This window comes from Myodes glareolus, chromosome 24 (genome assembly GCF_982192425.1).
Source record: "Myodes glareolus chromosome 24, mMyoGla1.1, whole genome shotgun sequence".
Classification (NCBI taxonomy): Eukaryota; Metazoa; Chordata; class Mammalia; order Rodentia; family Cricetidae; genus Myodes; species Myodes glareolus.
The window spans coordinates 53,434,652-53,452,698 of record NC_142049.1 but is presented as its reverse complement, the minus strand read 5'-3'; the positions used below and the strand labels follow the sequence as shown (position 1 = coordinate 53,452,698).

Here is an 18,047-nt window from a genome sequence, read left to right as displayed (position 1 = left end):
GAAGTAGTATCATTGACAACTGTGTCTTGCTTTGTTTTGTTGATCACTGAATCAATAATTTTCAGAATTGTGCTGCGTACCCAGGATGTGTTTAGTATACATTTCATCAATGGGAGAGCAGGTGAGCTAAGATGATGCCAAGTCACATGCTGAGCTATGAAACTTGTCTCTAACCTCCTCACAACTCAGTTAAAACTTCTTTACTACTGAATCATAAGACTGGTGAGCACTAAATATGGACTTGTACATAAATGTCCTGAAGAAGCAGATCTCTCCTTTCTCTGGTAGTTATTAGACAACAGCTCAGTCCACGGTAATGGTTACAAGGATTGATGGCTTGTTCACATTAATGACTATCAAATTAGCATAGGAGACACTGCCCACAATGTTTTACAGATTTCAGGACTAAATCAATTGGGTTATTTCTAAAAGGTACTTTATTTCTCATATGAGAATCATTTGCTGAATGTCAATATCATCTCTATTTGTGCATATTTTCTGCCATCAAACTTTATTGTTTGAGTCTTGCATAGAGCAGCAGTTGTTTTGGATGCATTTCCTACACACTCTTTCAGCATTCCTATTTAACAAATTTTTTTTGAAGGCAGCAACACATACTCAAGCTCCAGTCCACACACTAATGCATCAGATTCCTACTCTTCTTGGTATACATTTCCATTGAAAATTCATTTTATGGTTGTTAGTAGAGAAAAAAACACTCAACAACAACAAATCACAGAATTCACTTTGTTTGGATTTCTTCATAATTGTCTCAAAGGGAAACCAATAGAAGCAAAATGTAGTTGCATTGCTTTCAGCAGCTAGACCAACTGTGGGATTGGAACCCTAGGCTATGAAGATGAAGAGGTGGGTCATGACAATGCCATCTTTTATGTAGTTGTATATAACATAATTTTCTCAAGAACTTCTAATTTTATATGCATTAAATACTAATTAGTGAATGAAATTCAATCATAAGAAGTAGTTAAATATAAGGACATCTAGAGTTTGGATGACTGCTATAATTTTTTTTTGTCTCATGGCTATTCATGAAAACAAAACAAAAGAAAACAAAATGAAATGGTACCAATTATTGATAGTAGGTCAAGGAAGATCTCAGTTTTAGAAAATGAAGATTGTAAAGCCCATATTACAAACGCCTCACTTTTCAGTTCTCAGAGTTTTAAGTCATTCTCTCAAATGCCAGCTGTTTTAAGAGACCTATGATTTCATTTCCCACGAGGAATTCTCAATACCATAGTCTTCTCCTTTTGTCATTTAGAGCATGAGCATAAATAATGCTGGACATCGGATGTTGTCTATCACAGCTGCTTGAAGATATGGCCGCCACACTGTGAAGACCGCAAGTGACAGTTAATCTTGACTGACACCTTGGTAGGTATCAGAATCACTTAGGAAACACACCTCTGAAGGTGTTTTGTGTGTGTGTCGGGGATGTATTTCCAGAAAGGATATTAATGTTGGCAATGCAATCCCATGAGCTGGGGTCCCAGATCACATGGAAAAGATAAATTAGGGTGTGAGGTGTGAGTATTAGTTTCTCTGCCCCCTGATTGCAGATAGAGCGCTAGCAGCAGCCTGACTCCTGACTGCAGAGAGAACGCTAGCAGCAGCCTGACCCTCTTGATGCTGCACTAACCCCACCATATTGGGGTCCATTGTCAAACTGGGAGTAAGATAAATGTTTCCTTTCTTTAAGGCGATTTATTTAAATGTTTTACAGTGGTGAGGAAAATAGTTAGCATGGTCTGTTCACTGATTACTCACATAAACACCTAAAAAGTGTGTGTCAATCTCTCGGAATCTATTGAAAATTTGAGAGTTCTCAGGTTAACAATGCAAATGCACTTGCACGCTTTTAAAGCCAAGAGAAAACTAAACCCTAAATAATACATGGGAAGAAACTATAAAAACTGGGGCTCAAATTAATAAATAAAAACAAACAAAAATACAGTGAACCAGTATAATGAAGAGTTGGTTCTTTGAAAAGATAAGCAATAAGCAATACTGACAAATGCAGAAGCAAATTATTCATGAGAGAAAAGACCTAAAATATTAAAATTAGAAATAAAAAGGCAAATATTATAACAGATATCAACAAAATTTAGAAAATTTTCTGAGGACATGTTTAGAAAAATTTGTATCCCATAAACTTAGAAAATCTAAGAGAAACAGTCAAGTTATGAGATGCACATAACAAATCAAAATTAAGTCAATATGATATAAATAGATCCATAACTAGTAAAAAATTAAGTTTCCCAGCCAAAATGAAGCCAAGGACCAGATGCTTATCACAGAATTTCATCATAACTTCATGGAAAAATTAACACTTATATTTCTCAGATTAAACTACAAAGTAGAAAAGTATAAGGTTCCCAAATCGTTTTATGAAGTCTTATCTTGATTTCAAACTCAGAGAAGACAAGGAAAATTAAAAGAAAATTTCAGACGGATATCCCTGATAAACAGAGAGATGACTGTTCTCAAAATTATACTAGAAAACTGAATCAAGCTGTTTTCAAATAGACCATTATCCCATCCAATCTGATTTGACTCGAGAAGCAAAGAGAAGGTTCAGTGAATGTAGATCAGTATGCTGTCCTTGGCATCACACAGACTCAAAGACAGGAACCACAAGATTATCTCATCACAGGCAGGAAAACCATACCTCAAGCTAATAAAGGCACACATGATGACATTCTTATCTCCAATACCATGCTAAGTGGGTCAAACTCAGATCCCTATCAAGAACAAGAACAAGGCGATGGTATCCACTCCCTCTATTCAATACTGTCTCTGAGGGCATAGAGTAATAAGACAAGAGAAGGAAATTAAAAAGGTTAGGAAACTAATAAAGGTATCCCTGTTTGCAGGCGATATATGAATCACCTTCTTTACATAAGAAACACTAAAGACTCCATTAAAAAATTTTCAGTACTTATAATTCCTGCAAAGTAAGAAGATGCAAAGTTAACCCCTCAAAATCAGTAGGCTTCCTACATACAATGACAGACTGGATAAGAAATCAGGGAAATAATCCCAGTCACAATAAAATGGAAAAAAAAATGAAATTTATGCCCTGACAATGGACAGCCTATTATATGTGGCTATTTGCTGAACTCGTCTGTATTGGGCTTCATGGTCTAAGTTGATGAGGATGACTAAACAGGTCTCTTCCTCAGAGGGCAGCAGATCTCATCACAGATGGTTCTGAGTCACCATGTGGTTGCTGGGAATTGAACTCATGACGTTTGGAAGAGCAGGCAGTGCTCTTAAACCCTGAGCCATCTCTCCAGCCTGTGAGTCATCTCTCCAGTCCACATTAGACACTGAATAAATAAACTGGAAGTAAACCTAACTGGTGGAATGAAAGACCTCTACTACATAAATGTTAAGTCACCCAATGAAGAAATTGAATAGAAAACCAAAAGATAGACATCCCATGCTAAGGAATTAGAAGAATCAATACCCCAACAATGACTGTCCAAATACATCGCTTGTACATTAAAATGTGACTTAGAAGGTCTTATTGTAGATTAGAATCAATATTCTAAACATGATCAGAATATATGGTTCTTATATTAAGTGAGTTGATATCTTTTTTTCAGTATACTTTGTCTAGTGTTGGGATATCATATTATCAGTCTTAGTCTTGCTTTTAACTCACTTGCCAATAAATACATCCATTGAAAATTGATAATATGAACTAATTCAAATAAAAAACATTCAGACTGATTGCACAGATATGTGTTTATTGAATATTATATTCAGTTAAAGGTAAATACCAGCTCACATGGAAACTTTATAAGCAGATTAAACTTAATTGTGAATCTTTCAGGGTTTAGAAAATCACATGGGAGATGCACTATTGCCTTGGTCTTGACGATCTTTACAGAACTTCACAGAAATGGGAAAACCTACTGAGAATGTGGGAAGGGTCACTCCAACCGCTTCAGGTTGACTCTAATACACAACCAGTAATTTTCTATGGGCCATTAAATATGCAAATTGAGAGTTAAACAAATGCAAACCAAGCAGACCCTGTCTCCTAAGCTTTTGTCCTATGGTAGGAGGGCAGCTCTTGGGTGGGTGGGGAAGCTGTGGTGAAAAAGATGTCAAGTTCTGAGAAAGAATCTCCTTCCACCCTACAAAAAGTAACTCCAGAAGTCTGGTACTGGACGGAAGAGGTCCAGAGGGTGTGTGAATATTTTCTGAGGTCCTATAATAAAATTTTATTTTTATAGCTGAAGTGTGTCTTACTTGAGTTAATTGGGTTAATGACTTCAACAAAAGATAAAACATAATTGGAGCCAAATTGAATATTATATTCAGTTAAAGGTAAATCTTCAGTTAAAAGAAATCTACAAAGAACAATCACAACCTTGGTTGAAACATTTACTCACACTTAATGGCTCAGACTTAATTAAATGCTCATTATTAGAGCTGTCGCAAAGAACAACAGAAACTAGTGTAAAAGTCTTGACATGCCCCTACCCCCTCTCATTTACTTGCCTTAAGAATCAAGAAAAGGTCATTCATTATTTTTCAAGGCTTTTGCCTTTATTTTTTAACATGGAGTAAATCACCCTGTAACATGAAGGCCAGCTTGTTGGGGTATCTGTTCCCGCCCAGTACCCCACAACCAGCAAGTCCCAGAGAAAATAAATCACACAGAGATCTCTATAAGTTATAAACCTGATTGGCCCATTAGGTCAGGCTTCTTATTAGTCCTTGTAACTTATATTAATCCATTATCATTATCTATGTTAGCCACATGGCTCAGTACCTTTCTCAGTGTGACAGCTCACATGTTGCCTCTTCGGTGGCCTGGGCAGGAATGGCAGAGGAAGCTTCCTGCGTCCCAGAATCCTCCCAGTCTCTCTGCTCCACCCCTACTTCCTGTCTGGCTTTCCCGCCTATACTGCCTGCCTGGCCAATCAGTGTTTTATTAAAATATGATTGACAGAATACAGACAATTCTCCCACACCATCACCCAAGGGATCTGTAGAATACTACATATATGCCAAAATGTGAGCTATGTGGAGGGGCTGACTACTTTGGCCATCCTAAAATGTGACACATATTGTTGTTAGCACTTAGGAAAGGAGGAAAGAAAGCCTTGATAAGTCCTGACAGTCCACTGACTCAGGATCCAACTAGTGGGTGGCAGCTGGTGCCCACGCACCTCATCTGGAAGCCCTTCCCTAGCTAACACACACCTGTGCAAAGGCAGTAAACTAGGAAGCATTGGATGGGTTTTATGCCAGTAGGATGCCGATGCTGCTTCCCTGAATCCCATGCCAGTGTCACGGGGTGTGATCTTTACTCTGTCCCTCCTGTGCCAACTGAAGATACTTGAATACAAGCCAGAATCCACTTGAAGGAATTCATGAAATTGCCACAGAAACAAGGAAGACAAAGTTTTTTTTTTTTTTTCTGAACCTCAATGTCTATCCCAGGACCTCTAGCATGCTAGGTAAATGCTCACAGTTCCTCAGTAGAAGTCTTCATTAGCAGATTTTTTTACAGTTGTAGAAACTTAGGAAGATAATTAACTTAATCTTTTATGAAATTTCCTTCTTAATAAAAGAGTATTAAATATTTAGCTGCATGAAAGATTTGTCCTTGGGCTTAAATGTGATAAAGAAAACTCTGAAAGAAAAAGAAAGTCAAAAATCTGATATACATAGTTTTCTCTATATATAATTTAAAAAGAAGTATTCATTTTTGCCTTTGAGACAATTATTTGGAAATTACCACTGTAAGTTTGCTTTGGTTTTAGCAAAATTGGCCTTTTGCAACTCAATTCATTATCTCAATTGCTTCTACAAAGGCAAAAAGAACTCAGTTTGTCAAATGTTCAACCACTTCCTCCTCAAAGATGTTGCAGGCCTCAGACTGTGCCCAAGAGGGGCCAAGTACTTCCTCCCCTCTCCAGTGCCTGCACTCCCTTTAATCCAGTTGGTCAGGGCTGAGAATGTGGTGATCTTGGTCTAACCCAAGGAAGTGACAAGGAATACATTAATTATGCATCTCATTTATTTCTGAATATGGGAAATACCTTGTTATGATTGCTTCGATACGTCTTTTATTAGTCCTCCATCCATCTTTTTATTTATCAGTTTAGCTGCTACTTAGTAAAGTCATTTACCATGATTCTTTATAATCATAAACCATCTACCTCGTCATCCCACATTCTTCCTCTTAGCTGCCCAAATACACATCCAGCTCACTGACGGCTTGTACCAAAGAAACTAGTGAAAACCCAGACACAGAAAGACAATTATCACATGTACTCACTTACAAGTGTTTTTTAAACATAAAACAAAGAAAACCAGCCCACAAGTCACAATTCCAGAGAACCAGACAACAATAAGAACACTAAGAGAGACTTACATAGATCTAATCTACATGGGAAGTAGAAAAAGACAAGATCTCCTTGGTAAATTTGGAGCATGGGGACCATGTGAGAGGGTTGAAGGGGAGGGGAGAGGAAAGGAGGGGAACAGAGAAAAATGTAGAGCTCAACAAAAATCAATAAAAAGGAAAACATTGCACCATGCATTAAATAGACAGATTTTACATTAGTAAAGCTATCTTAAATTGGACATAGTAGGAGTACTACTTGAAATCTGGCAGGAAAATTGGGCGTGATCTGACTATATGAGGCACTCTTTAAAAATAACAGCAAAAAGCTCTAGCTCTAGAAAATCAGTTTCAAAAGTCATAATTAGCCAAGTGAAGGGTGCCCGTGAAGACATTGCATGGTGAGGAAACAAGCCCCAGGGAGAGCTAAGATGGGGAACAAAGACTACAAGAAAGTGAGACCCTGTTTCTAGTGTCTGATGTTATAGGAATGAAGAGTTTGACAGCCTTGGAAACTACATGGAGACCGGCAGCATTTGTGTAACAACTGTCCAGGCAATGGGAAAATGGACAGTACAAAGAGGTTTAGTTTGAGACCTTTAAACAAAAGTTTGCTCCATTCATAGAGGAAGACACTTAGGATCCCTGTAAGTGCTTAGAGATGAGATGGGTCTGAGCTAACAGGAGAGGAACTGGTAGGGAAAGGGTTCAAACATTTCTGAGATTATAAGCGAGTGGATGGGCACAGCGTTGGCAGCCTCTCTCGGATCTGACCATAGGATTCTGAGTTTCAGAAGACATATGCTCTTATGCGCCTTTCCTTCCATCTGCCCCATTGTGGAAACAATGGGGCGGAGTGGGAAAGATGCAGAAAAAATGCATCTTGACAACCAATTGTAGTTCTAATCTCTAGAGCTGGCAGAGAAGAGCCTATTTGAGGAATATGTTGCTCTTGCCAGTGGCTGCTGGCAATTAATGCTGAAATGTGGCTTCCAGCTTGCAAAGAACTGAGGATTTCTCTGAGTTGGCACACACTCAGTTTTCTACTGCACTGTGCTAAAATCAATTTGTGTATAAATGGAGTCAGAAATAATGTGTACGAAGGCTAATTTTATCCATATTAACCTTCACACAAGTTAAGAAAAGTTTAGGAAGTACTGAAGTTAAAGCTGCTACCCTGAGTCCAAAACAAAACAAACAAACAACAACCCCCTCAAACTAAACCAAAATAAACAATGGCAGCAAGAACAAAACAAACAAAAAACACAGTACCTGATCAATTCACGCTCTCAGTTTTGCTCTCCAAGTCCTCTGATGCCCTTGGGCCATAGACTGTGGGACTACTCCATCCAATCCTAAAGCACCTTCCCCAATTCCTTTATCTGGATAATGACTTCTTACTCGAAGTCAAGGGCAAACTTTTTCCTCCTAAAAATGTTATGGAAGGGTTCCAATCATAACACCACCTTTCTGACATCCCCAGAGTGACAGCAAGTTTTCCACCTGCTCCACTCTGAACTCCACATCCCACACTGTTGTGTCTAAGTAAATAGGAATAGATGAGTATTAGCTTGGCTTCATTAAGCAATCCAACAGAGAAAACGGACTATCATTCATGTGTCCATGGTGGAACGGGAAAAGAGACACTGTTCTGGGAGGACAGAGGCATGCAGAATGTAATGTGCTTTCCTCCAGGAGAACTGGCACAGTCAGATAAGATCAAGCATGAGATGTAACAGACAAGAAAAGGAACAAATAGTTATGCATTTGAGTCTCTTCTGGGCATCCCATAAAAGTGCAAAACTCTCTCATTTTGAAGCTTAAACTAAGAATTTACATAATTTGATGAAAATTGCTCTGTCACAGGTAAAATCAGAAGTTTTGAAAGTCAGAAATCTGAATCAAAATCAGATATCTCAATTTTCTTTTTATGTTTCGTATTCAAAGTGCTTAGGTCTTACAATAGCTTCAGAGACAAAGCCTCATCATCGAATCCTACTCAAAATGACATAGGATTTGATTCCGTGACCAAGGAGTTACACAGCGTAGGGGGAGGGGGAGTACTAGTCAGGATAATTGTCTTCTGTGTTTTCAACCAGCTCTCACCTTACTCTGAAACAACTAAATACTAATAAAAAAATTAATCTGAGTGATTCACTCACATTTGATATGAGGTTTAAACCTCTGCTGATGACTTTTCTAGACCTCTCAAAAATCTGTAAAAATACATAGGGGTAAGACCCTGTTGTACATGGCTGAGCAAAGATTTCCCCAGCAACAAGAGGAGCATTAAAAGAAACATTAAAAATTTTGACATCCCCAAAACTACATTCTAATTTTGAAAATCCCATGTAAGAAAAAGGAACAATAAATACTTGGAGAAAACATCTGCATAACTGTGCCTGGCAATGGACTTGTCCCTGAGACATATGTGGGAGCAGACTCATGTGATAATAAGATGAGTTTAAAGGGATGAAACACTTCAACATATTTCCATAGAGCTGATACTCAAACAAAACTGAGAAGAGAAAAGTGTTTTTACTATCAATCTTAACAAAATCAAATTATAATATACTCCCATTACTATGAACATAAAAGAAAGGCAGCATTAAAACAACTGACTCACCAAGTTTCCAGAACACAACAGGTATTATATGTAAATTTTTAGTCAGTAAAGCTTATTTTACTATATAAGTGTATGAACGTGTGATATATATATATATATATATATACATATATATATATATATATATATATATATATATATATATATATACTGTGCATGCGTATGTGTGTGTGTGTTGGGGACACAGGTTTTCAGGGCCTCCACTCCTCTGCAAGAGATGATGTTCTGTTAAAGGGTTAGATTCAAATAATTTCTTTAGATATGACCTGTGTCCAGTCCGATGCCTAAAACTCTGAATGTTCTTGAGAAACATATATGGAGTAGATCAATTTCATACTGATCCATTTGATAAATTCACATCTGTGAATTAGTTTCATAATTTGTAATAATTAGTGTTTATTATTCAAATATTTTTCTTTGAACAGAGACTGAGCTCGAAAGCATAAACAAAGATTATATAATATACTTGCACATTATAATAGTATCAGTTTTTGAAAATTATTCTAATTTTAAAATAGTTAAGTCCAGCTATGGGTATTAGAGAATGTTTGCTACTTTGGTGATGCACACACATACACACACGCATACTCACACAGTTGTTAAGAGCTAAAAGTACATTACATTGAAAAGGAAATTAGCTCTGTACATTTCATGGTGCAGTTACAGGGTTTAAATGTCCTCTACTGTAGTCTATGGGTTAGATGTTTTTCCATCCCATCAAAACACTAGAGTCACAAGTTTTATCTCCCCATGCCTAATAGTGCAAAGAAAATGTGGAAAAACAGATAAATTATGTTTTATCTGCAGATATTAATGAAAAGAAAAGAGAAAGTAAACTGGAAAAAGAACAGAAGGCAGCTTGCACTTAGTGAATGACTGTTTGGTTCATTTAGTATTTCTGTAGTATGGTGACAATTTCAGAAAAAACAAAGTGAGGTCACACAACTCCCTCAACGGGACAAAAACTCAGGGTTCAATCTAAGCTCAAGATTAATGGATTGCTGATATTATGAAAAAAATAAAGTAAACGTTCTAGTTTTTAATGAACAATAAAAGCTAATTGTTCCTCTGCTTTACACGCCACGTAGGAAAACGAGTTGACAATTCAGCTAAATTTATTCATCATATATTGAAAATAACTTCTTCATGGAAAGGCTACCATTACTGTCATTTTGTAGATGAGAACATAAAACTTCACGTGTGTTCAAATTCGTACCATAACTAACAGTATGTTACACACCTGAGGGTGTTAGTCCCTGTTTCTAAATACGGAGCTATCTTGGTTCCTCTCCAGATGAATGATGAAGAGAGTGGTCCAGCTCTAAGTCAAATACAAGCTTGAAAGCCACCAACGGCAGGTAAAAATGTCTCTGGACACCTCCCTGTGTTATAGCTATTCTTGGTTGTCAGCTTGACTACATCTGGAATTAACTGGAATCCAAGCAGATGGGTACAATTGTGAAGAACTTATATTAATTCAGTCATTGGAAGTGGAAAGGCCCACTTTTAATTGGGCTTTTTGAGGTGGGAAGATCAGCTAATTAAAACTAAAGATTGGTATCTTTAACTTTCATTGAAGAATAAAGATGAAGATCGGGACCACCGTTTCTTGTGTCATTCTATATAAAGTAAACGTAAGAAAAAAACTCTCTCTTTGCCTGCTTGCCCTTACTCTTGCTAGCAGGTTCATTTCTTCATTGGTATTAGAGAATCCTTCTGAAGGATTACAATGTATACTGAAGACTAGCTGAGATTTCAGCCTTGTGGACTGAAAAACTGCTGGATTCTTGAATTCTAATTCTTGATTATTAGTAGAAAGTCATTGTTAGACTAACTGGACCACAGTCCGCAAGACACTCTAATAAATTCATATACATACACACACACACACACACACACACACACACACACACACACACACACACATATATATATATTCACACATATGTGGATGAGTCACTGTGAAATACCACAGAATTATTGGAATGCATAATGTTCTGTTTCTCTAGAGAACCTTGAATAATAACTCTATTACTCAAGTTATTTTCTCTTTCTTTAACAGTCAAGTATTTAGTTTAAATGAGAAAAGTTTCATACTCCATTGAGTAGCAATAAAATTTCCATCCTCATTAAATTTCTTATTAGAAAGAAATAGGAAAATAATAGATTATGAGTTGACAATTTATTCTATCATATGGGTACAATGCTTCTACACTATCAGCTGTCTTTGCTGCCTTCTTTTGTCTTATGCACACACTAATGCCAAAATCTTTTGAGTTAGCTTGTTACCCTGCTCGGCCACTGATCTTGCCTTTGCATTATTTATTCTGAAGATACTCTTTCTGTGTACTTTTAATGTATAATGTGTTATTGTGGAATGCTATAATTTTAGTATGCTGTGAACACTAGAATTTAATCTTTTTTTTCAGGACAGTGACTCTCCTGGGATAGATGCAGAAGTGGGGTTTCTGGGAATATGAAGTTCTGGCTTAAAATTTCTTTTTATTTGTTTTTATTTTGATTCTGTTTATTTTCTTTTGTCTGACCTTGCAGAACCTCGTGAGGCCAGTTTCATGCTTGTATAGAATGTAGTTTAGTTTATGCATATTGCCCTGTGCTGTGCTACCCTTCCCTCACTCTCTTGCCTCCATAGTCTCCTCCCCCAACAGACAGTCTTGCTTCCAATACCTCAGATTTTTGAGGAAGACCCATATTATTTGCTACATTGACTATACTAATTTATACCCCACCATGTATGTGTAAGAGTTCCCTTTTCTCTATGTTCTTCCAAGTATTTCAAATATTTTATCTCTTAACTGTACTTACAAGATGGCCGAGTGGAATTTTTTCAAGTTTTGCTTTATATTAGTGCAGACCATCATGCCTCTACACATATGTGCAGTTACCATGTACACATATGTGCAGTTACCATGTACATATATGTGCAGTTACCATGCATCAATTATAATGACATAAGTAGAGACTGGGAGAATACTTAGTGGATAAATTGTTTGCTTTGCAAATGTGAGTACCAGATATCAAAAACCCAGACCCACATAAAATCTGGATGAGCATGGTAGTCATCTCTAATCCCAGGATTAGAGAGGCAGAGATAAAGAATATCGGGTTAAATTGACTGAATAAACTAGGTAGAATTGGCAAATTTCAGGTTCAGTAGAGACCCTGCCTGCATATGTAAAAGTGTAGAGCAATGGAGAAAACACATGATGACAACTTGGGCCTTTACACATATGCACACACAACAAAAATAAATGATACAAATAAAGTTGTATCAAAACTGCAACAGCAGTTGTGAACTACTGAAGAGAAATAAACTAGAACCAAGGAAGCTGTTGCTGAGTGGGGAGCCCCCGTGTGAGTCCAAGCTGTTGCTAGCATAGTACTCATGGTCTCAAACAATAAATGTCCAGCAACCATATAAACGAAAAGACAAACAAGAGAAGAAGGTTCATCATCACATCGTCAAGCCTGTAGATGCTTGGTTCTTTTCCTATCAAAAAGAGTAGAATTACACGCAATGTCAATTTCCTTTTCTTCATAGACAGTTTTTAAATAGGTCTTGCTCAGTGTCCCTCTTGATTACATTTCAACATCTCTCCCTAACTGACTCTCTTCATGACCATAACATTTTCAGCACTTACTACAACTGTACACTAATGATTCAAGTTTACACTATCTTTTGGGTCTGGTTTCTTTCTCAATACAGTTGGCACTCTTTCTTTCCCTTTGGTTTCATCATCATTATCATGATCATCATCATCATCACCATCATCATCATCATCATCACCATCATCATCATCATCATCATCATCATCATCATCATCATCATCATCATCATTTCTTCTGTCTAAATACTGTCCAGCACCTGTACAGAATTGGCATAATGTCTCCAAGTTCTAATCCAAGCTGATCCTTGTGTGAAGCTAATTCTGAGGCATTAATAAAATACCTGATTACCAAATCCCTTTCTTTGATCATTCACAGCACAAGTAGCACAAATAAGCTTCAAAATATTTAACTATGTTTTATTAAAATTAATAACTAATTGAAAGTGAAAATCTGTTTTATATATTTGTTTTCTCTATTCTCACTAAAATGTATCAACTATATTGGTGAAATAAAAAGGTAGTAAGAAATGAAAGTATAGTTATACTTCTGAAAATGAATTTCATTCAAGGGAGATGATGTACAAGATAATGTAGTTCTGAGGTTGAAATGACTTGGAAGCTTCCTGCTACCTAGTGTTATCATAGCTTACAAAATGTCAGAGTAACTTATGGATGCATGGTTGTGATGATTTTGTCCTGCACTGCCTGAGGATGTGCCAATAGCAAGAACTGGTAATACAACACAGAGATAGTATACATGACTCTCCTGTTGAATGTGTTTATGGCATAATGCATGTTGCATCAATTTCCTACAGTGTTTCACGTACAGGAGTAAAATCATGCCTGGCACTAGAAACCTAGCCAGCTTCTCCAGACTAGTGAAGTCATGGATCTTAGAAAAGAATCTACTACTGTTACATTGCTAGACCAACATAATTCCTTATTACATTTTAAATATTACCCTTACATACACAGGTAAGTGTAGCAAACACCCATCTTCAAAGAGTTTCTGTTTACAGCAAATAGAGACTGTTATGAAAAACCACACTTAGATACAATGTAGAGATCAACAGATCAAAAGGAAATAAATCCCAGTAGCTACATCTGCATCAGAGCCCTGACATCTATGACTTGGAGAACATCATCGAAGAGGAGCAGAAACATTGTGATATCCATACTATCAGAAAGTATGGTATGAAAGATCCTATTCTAGAAATGGTGGAATAAACAAGGCCAGGACAGTAGTAATGTGAATAGACATGCTAATGTTTTAGGGGGACATTTTCCCAGGATCTGTGCTTAAACAAAGAATTGCAGAGAGCAAATAACTGGTGGGGGAAGGAGAATTATTCTCTCCTAGGGTGAGCTTCTTATTGGCCATCCAATGCAAGGTGGTCAAACTTGACACCATATACCTGAATAGTAAAGAAAGACTTAGCAGATTGAATTTTATGTATTTGTGGATACATACATGCCACAATAAAAATTTGTGAAAAAAAGCTACTAATTTAAGATCAAGGGGACATGGAAGAGGATGGAGGGAGAGTAACTGGGAGAGTCTGGAGAGATTGGAAAGAAAAAGGGAAATGATGTTTTAATTAAATTAATATGTTAATTAAAATATATGCATTTTTAAAAATAAAGGAAAAACTAAAAATTCCAAGTGACTGAGGAAGATGCCAACTGTGGGCATCCACAGACAAGCACAGCCATGTGAGTGTGCGCCCATATAGACATTGTGCCACATGAGAAAACCTGACAAGTACACAGGCACACATACAAAGTAATTACATGTATTTCTGTTTTTATTCTTACAGTTATTCTATTTTTATTTGTTAATAACCTTATTAGGAAATAAAACAATATGTATTTAATTTAATTTTGTACATTAGTTGCTGTATAAGTGCTGTAACGTGAGCTGGGCTCGCTCCTAAAGTTTCTATGAGCTTGCTTGTGTCTGTGCGCTAAGTTGTGTGTATGTGTGTGTGCAAAGTGAAGCAGACAAACAGCTTCTCTTGTGTTTCTTTCAGTGTGTTTTCATAAGATGAAATGGAAAGTGTAGCATGGAATATAATTTTATATACCCCAGACACTGGGTAGAATGTATTTCTTAAATTAAATAAACAAAGCCAAATGAGGTGATAATTTGTTAGTAAATAATTTTTTTCAGGAAGACAGCTCACAGATACTTGAAGACATTATTAAGTGCCTTATAATCTGAATTTTAATTGTGAATATCATTTAGGTTTCATAAATAACCAAAGTGTGTATGTTTGGATGTTATCTACTTGGTGTTGATATAGAAACAGATATTCAACACGCAGCTTCCCATAATCTCTCTTTCTAGGTATATAATATAGCTAAAAGGGAAAGAATTCCTTCCTTCAGTTATGTATGCTTTTAGTTACATCAAACTAGTGTACAGAACAAGCAGACATCTGTGTGCATCTCTTAGATGATGGTGTGGCTTGATAGAGTAGCATTCCTGTAGCTCTTGATGCATAGTCTGACTTGTATGTCCCTTCTCTGTCAGTTGGCTCATGCTCTACCATCCTAGACTCTATCATAGACTAATTTTTGTGTTGTATTCTCTTCTCATGTTGAAAGAAACAGGGATTGAGTGCAAACTCCTACCTAGAATATAGAAAATTACTGCTACTGCATATTATATCATACATACAATGTGGAGACTTCTGACTCAGAGAAGATATGCATCCCATTTTTGGGGGGTTAAGTAGTAATACCTGGGGCAGTGTAGGAATATATGCTCCTTGTGAATTTTAAGACCACACAGATTGGATTAAAGTTTAGAAATATGAATTGGTGGCTGCAATTTTTAACTTCCAACTGAGTGTCATAGTTCAGACACTGAAATTAACTCTGTTGTCTGCTTCCATCCTGCAGAGGACTGTACCTTCAGACTATTTCACTAGGGAATAATCTCTACTCTTGGTTAAAACTAATGTTAACCAAAGTGTTAAAAGTGTTCTTTTTGTTCCTCCTGAAGAACCCTCAGAGAAACAAATCTCTAAAACAGAAACTACAGATAGAGGAATAGAAGACCTGGGATAAGCCATCATTGAGCAAGCCTGGTACCTCTGTGGGGACAGGAGGTATAACAGAAAAAGAATTATTTTTTCAAGAAAAAAGAAAACCCTTGCTTTGGAATGTAATTGATCTTAATTGTCAAATATTTACAGAGGTAGTGCTATCAGGGGTATTAGCATGAGTTTTGTGAAACCTGAAACAGGTGACGTTGATAGGAGCCTCTATTGTGGAGAGTCGACTCCCTTGTACTCTCTTATACATTCATCTTAACATAAATAATGTGACCTGTTTTTTCACATGAGCATGTATGGACCATCTTACCAAATACTTCTTCAATAGGATAAAGTCAGGTCTAGTGATTTTACTGCTTGTGTTACCACTAGTAAAACACACCCAATATGAACTTCCTAAGGATTTTGTTCTGGCCATTCCTAAGAGGGATGAAATTTATAGTGGTCTATTTTCCTTTTTATAAAGTGATAAAAATAGTGTCTGTTGCTCAATGTTTTATGCAATTACCTTGTGCAACAACTGTCTTCTCTTTTGTTACACAAATGTTAACAAACACCCTTGTAAGTGAACAAAGAGCAAAAATGAGTTCACAGATGCAGATTCAGCTTTGTTTCTTTGTTTTTCAGAGACAGGGTCTCAGTACACAGTCCTGGGCTATATTGGAAGTCATAAAGATCGGCCTGCCAGAATTCTAAGTTTAAAGGAATGCACCACACCGAGTTTCAAGACAAGCATCTAATGGTGCTGCCAATAGGGTCTTCAAAGGACAGCAGTTTGCTCCTGTCATTTGAATCTTCTTTCTTTGCCATTAGGATGAAGAATAGGTAAACAAGGCACCTTAAAAATTATATAGAGGGTCAGATCCCTGAATGTTTATTACTCTTTCTTTCACTCCTTGGTTTAATAAAGAACTAAATGCCAATAGCTAGGCAGAAAGAGATTAGGTTGCACTTTTGGACAGGGAGAGAGCTCATTGGGGTGTAGAAGGGCAGAGTCATTAGCCAGATGGAGAGGGAACAAGGCATTCAGGAGGAAAGGTAAATTACATGAGCCATGTGGAGCACATAGATTATGGAAATGGATTAATATAAGTTTTAAGAGCTTGTTACACAATTCTAATTTATTGACTGAGCTTTCATAATTAATAAGAAGTCTCCATGTGGTTATTTGAGAGTAGACTGGTGGGATAAAAATGTTTGCGTACAAGGTTAAATCAAGGAAGCTTTATTCTATAATTTCTATGATCACATACACTCCTCTCTTGACTTTCTTGCTTCATTGGTAAAAAGATTCAAATGTTTAATTCAGCACTAATAAACCTAATCTTTCCCTTTAAAGGTCTGTAATTTAGTCATATCTGCAAAGCCTTTTGTGACAGAAGGTAATACTCCTAAAGTCCAGGAATTCAGAAGCATGAATCCCTAAAGATTCCTCTCTTCACGTTCTCAGTTGGGTAAAGTTTAGGTTTTGATCAGACTGACCCATGACTGAATGTCAGTAAACTTCTGTGAAGATTGCAAGGTAACCAGTCAACTCTATGTGCAAAAACTTCCTCAATATATTCTCTAGTCTCTGGACATATATCAAAGACAATCCTGTTAAACTGTAGGGAGAGTTATGGGAGCTTTAAATATATTAGAACCAAATCTACCTTGGGCAACAAAAGGACCTAGTGATTTACTTATATGCTTTCATAAAGAGGTAGGAAAATGGAGGGAACCCCGACTCAGTCAAGAGTAATTCTTCATTAGAATGTCCAGAAATTTCAATTAGTCAAAGTCCTATTTTGAGCATGTTAGATGTTGGGCAGGCATTTGGGAGAAAAAGTGGGCAAGATGCTTACCTTAAATAACAAGTCTTTCTTCCCATAACGGAGCTCCTTCAGTTGGGCTTGGATTTTTTTTGACTGCAGAAGCAGAGATATGCATTAGTGCCTATGCTTACTTTTATTTTCAATCTTGAAGATTTAAATTTTTCCACACTGCATCCGAGTAAATGCTTTAGCCTAGTCAAGCAAAAACCTATAATTTGGACAATTAACAGAGAAGACTAAATTTGGTTTTGACATCAGACACGTAGACATCTGGGTCAGATAGCAAGATTTCCGTTTGTTTAAAAAAATCATATGTTTACAAAAGGTGTTATTTAATAACTTTCTGTCTTCTACTCTACACACAAACATACAAAATATCTGTAATGAAGCATGATAAAAATTCTAATTTTAAGTGGCAAAGGTGATGTGGGATTCTCCTCTGTATGCTCTGTATGCTGTGAATACCATTGGTTAATAAAGAAACTGGCTTGGTCTGATAGGATAGAGTAGGGCTAAGCAGTGAAAAACTAA

At 36.8% G+C, this 18,047-nt stretch overlaps 1 protein-coding gene across 3 annotated transcripts in view; it reads right to left on the bottom strand.

Moving 5' to 3' along the window:
- The window catches only part of LOC125399432 (leucine zipper protein 2), a 379,570-nt gene that overhangs the window by 74,339 nt on the left and 287,184 nt on the right, over nt 1-18,047 (bottom strand). For all 3 annotated transcript variants that reach the window (XM_087901310.1, XM_048432858.3, XM_048432861.3), the window contains one exon: nt 17,547-17,609. In XM_087901310.1, the coding sequence (XP_087757436.1) occupies nt 17,547-17,609 (63 nt within the window). The remainder of the gene's footprint in view (nt 1-17,546; nt 17,610-18,047) is intronic.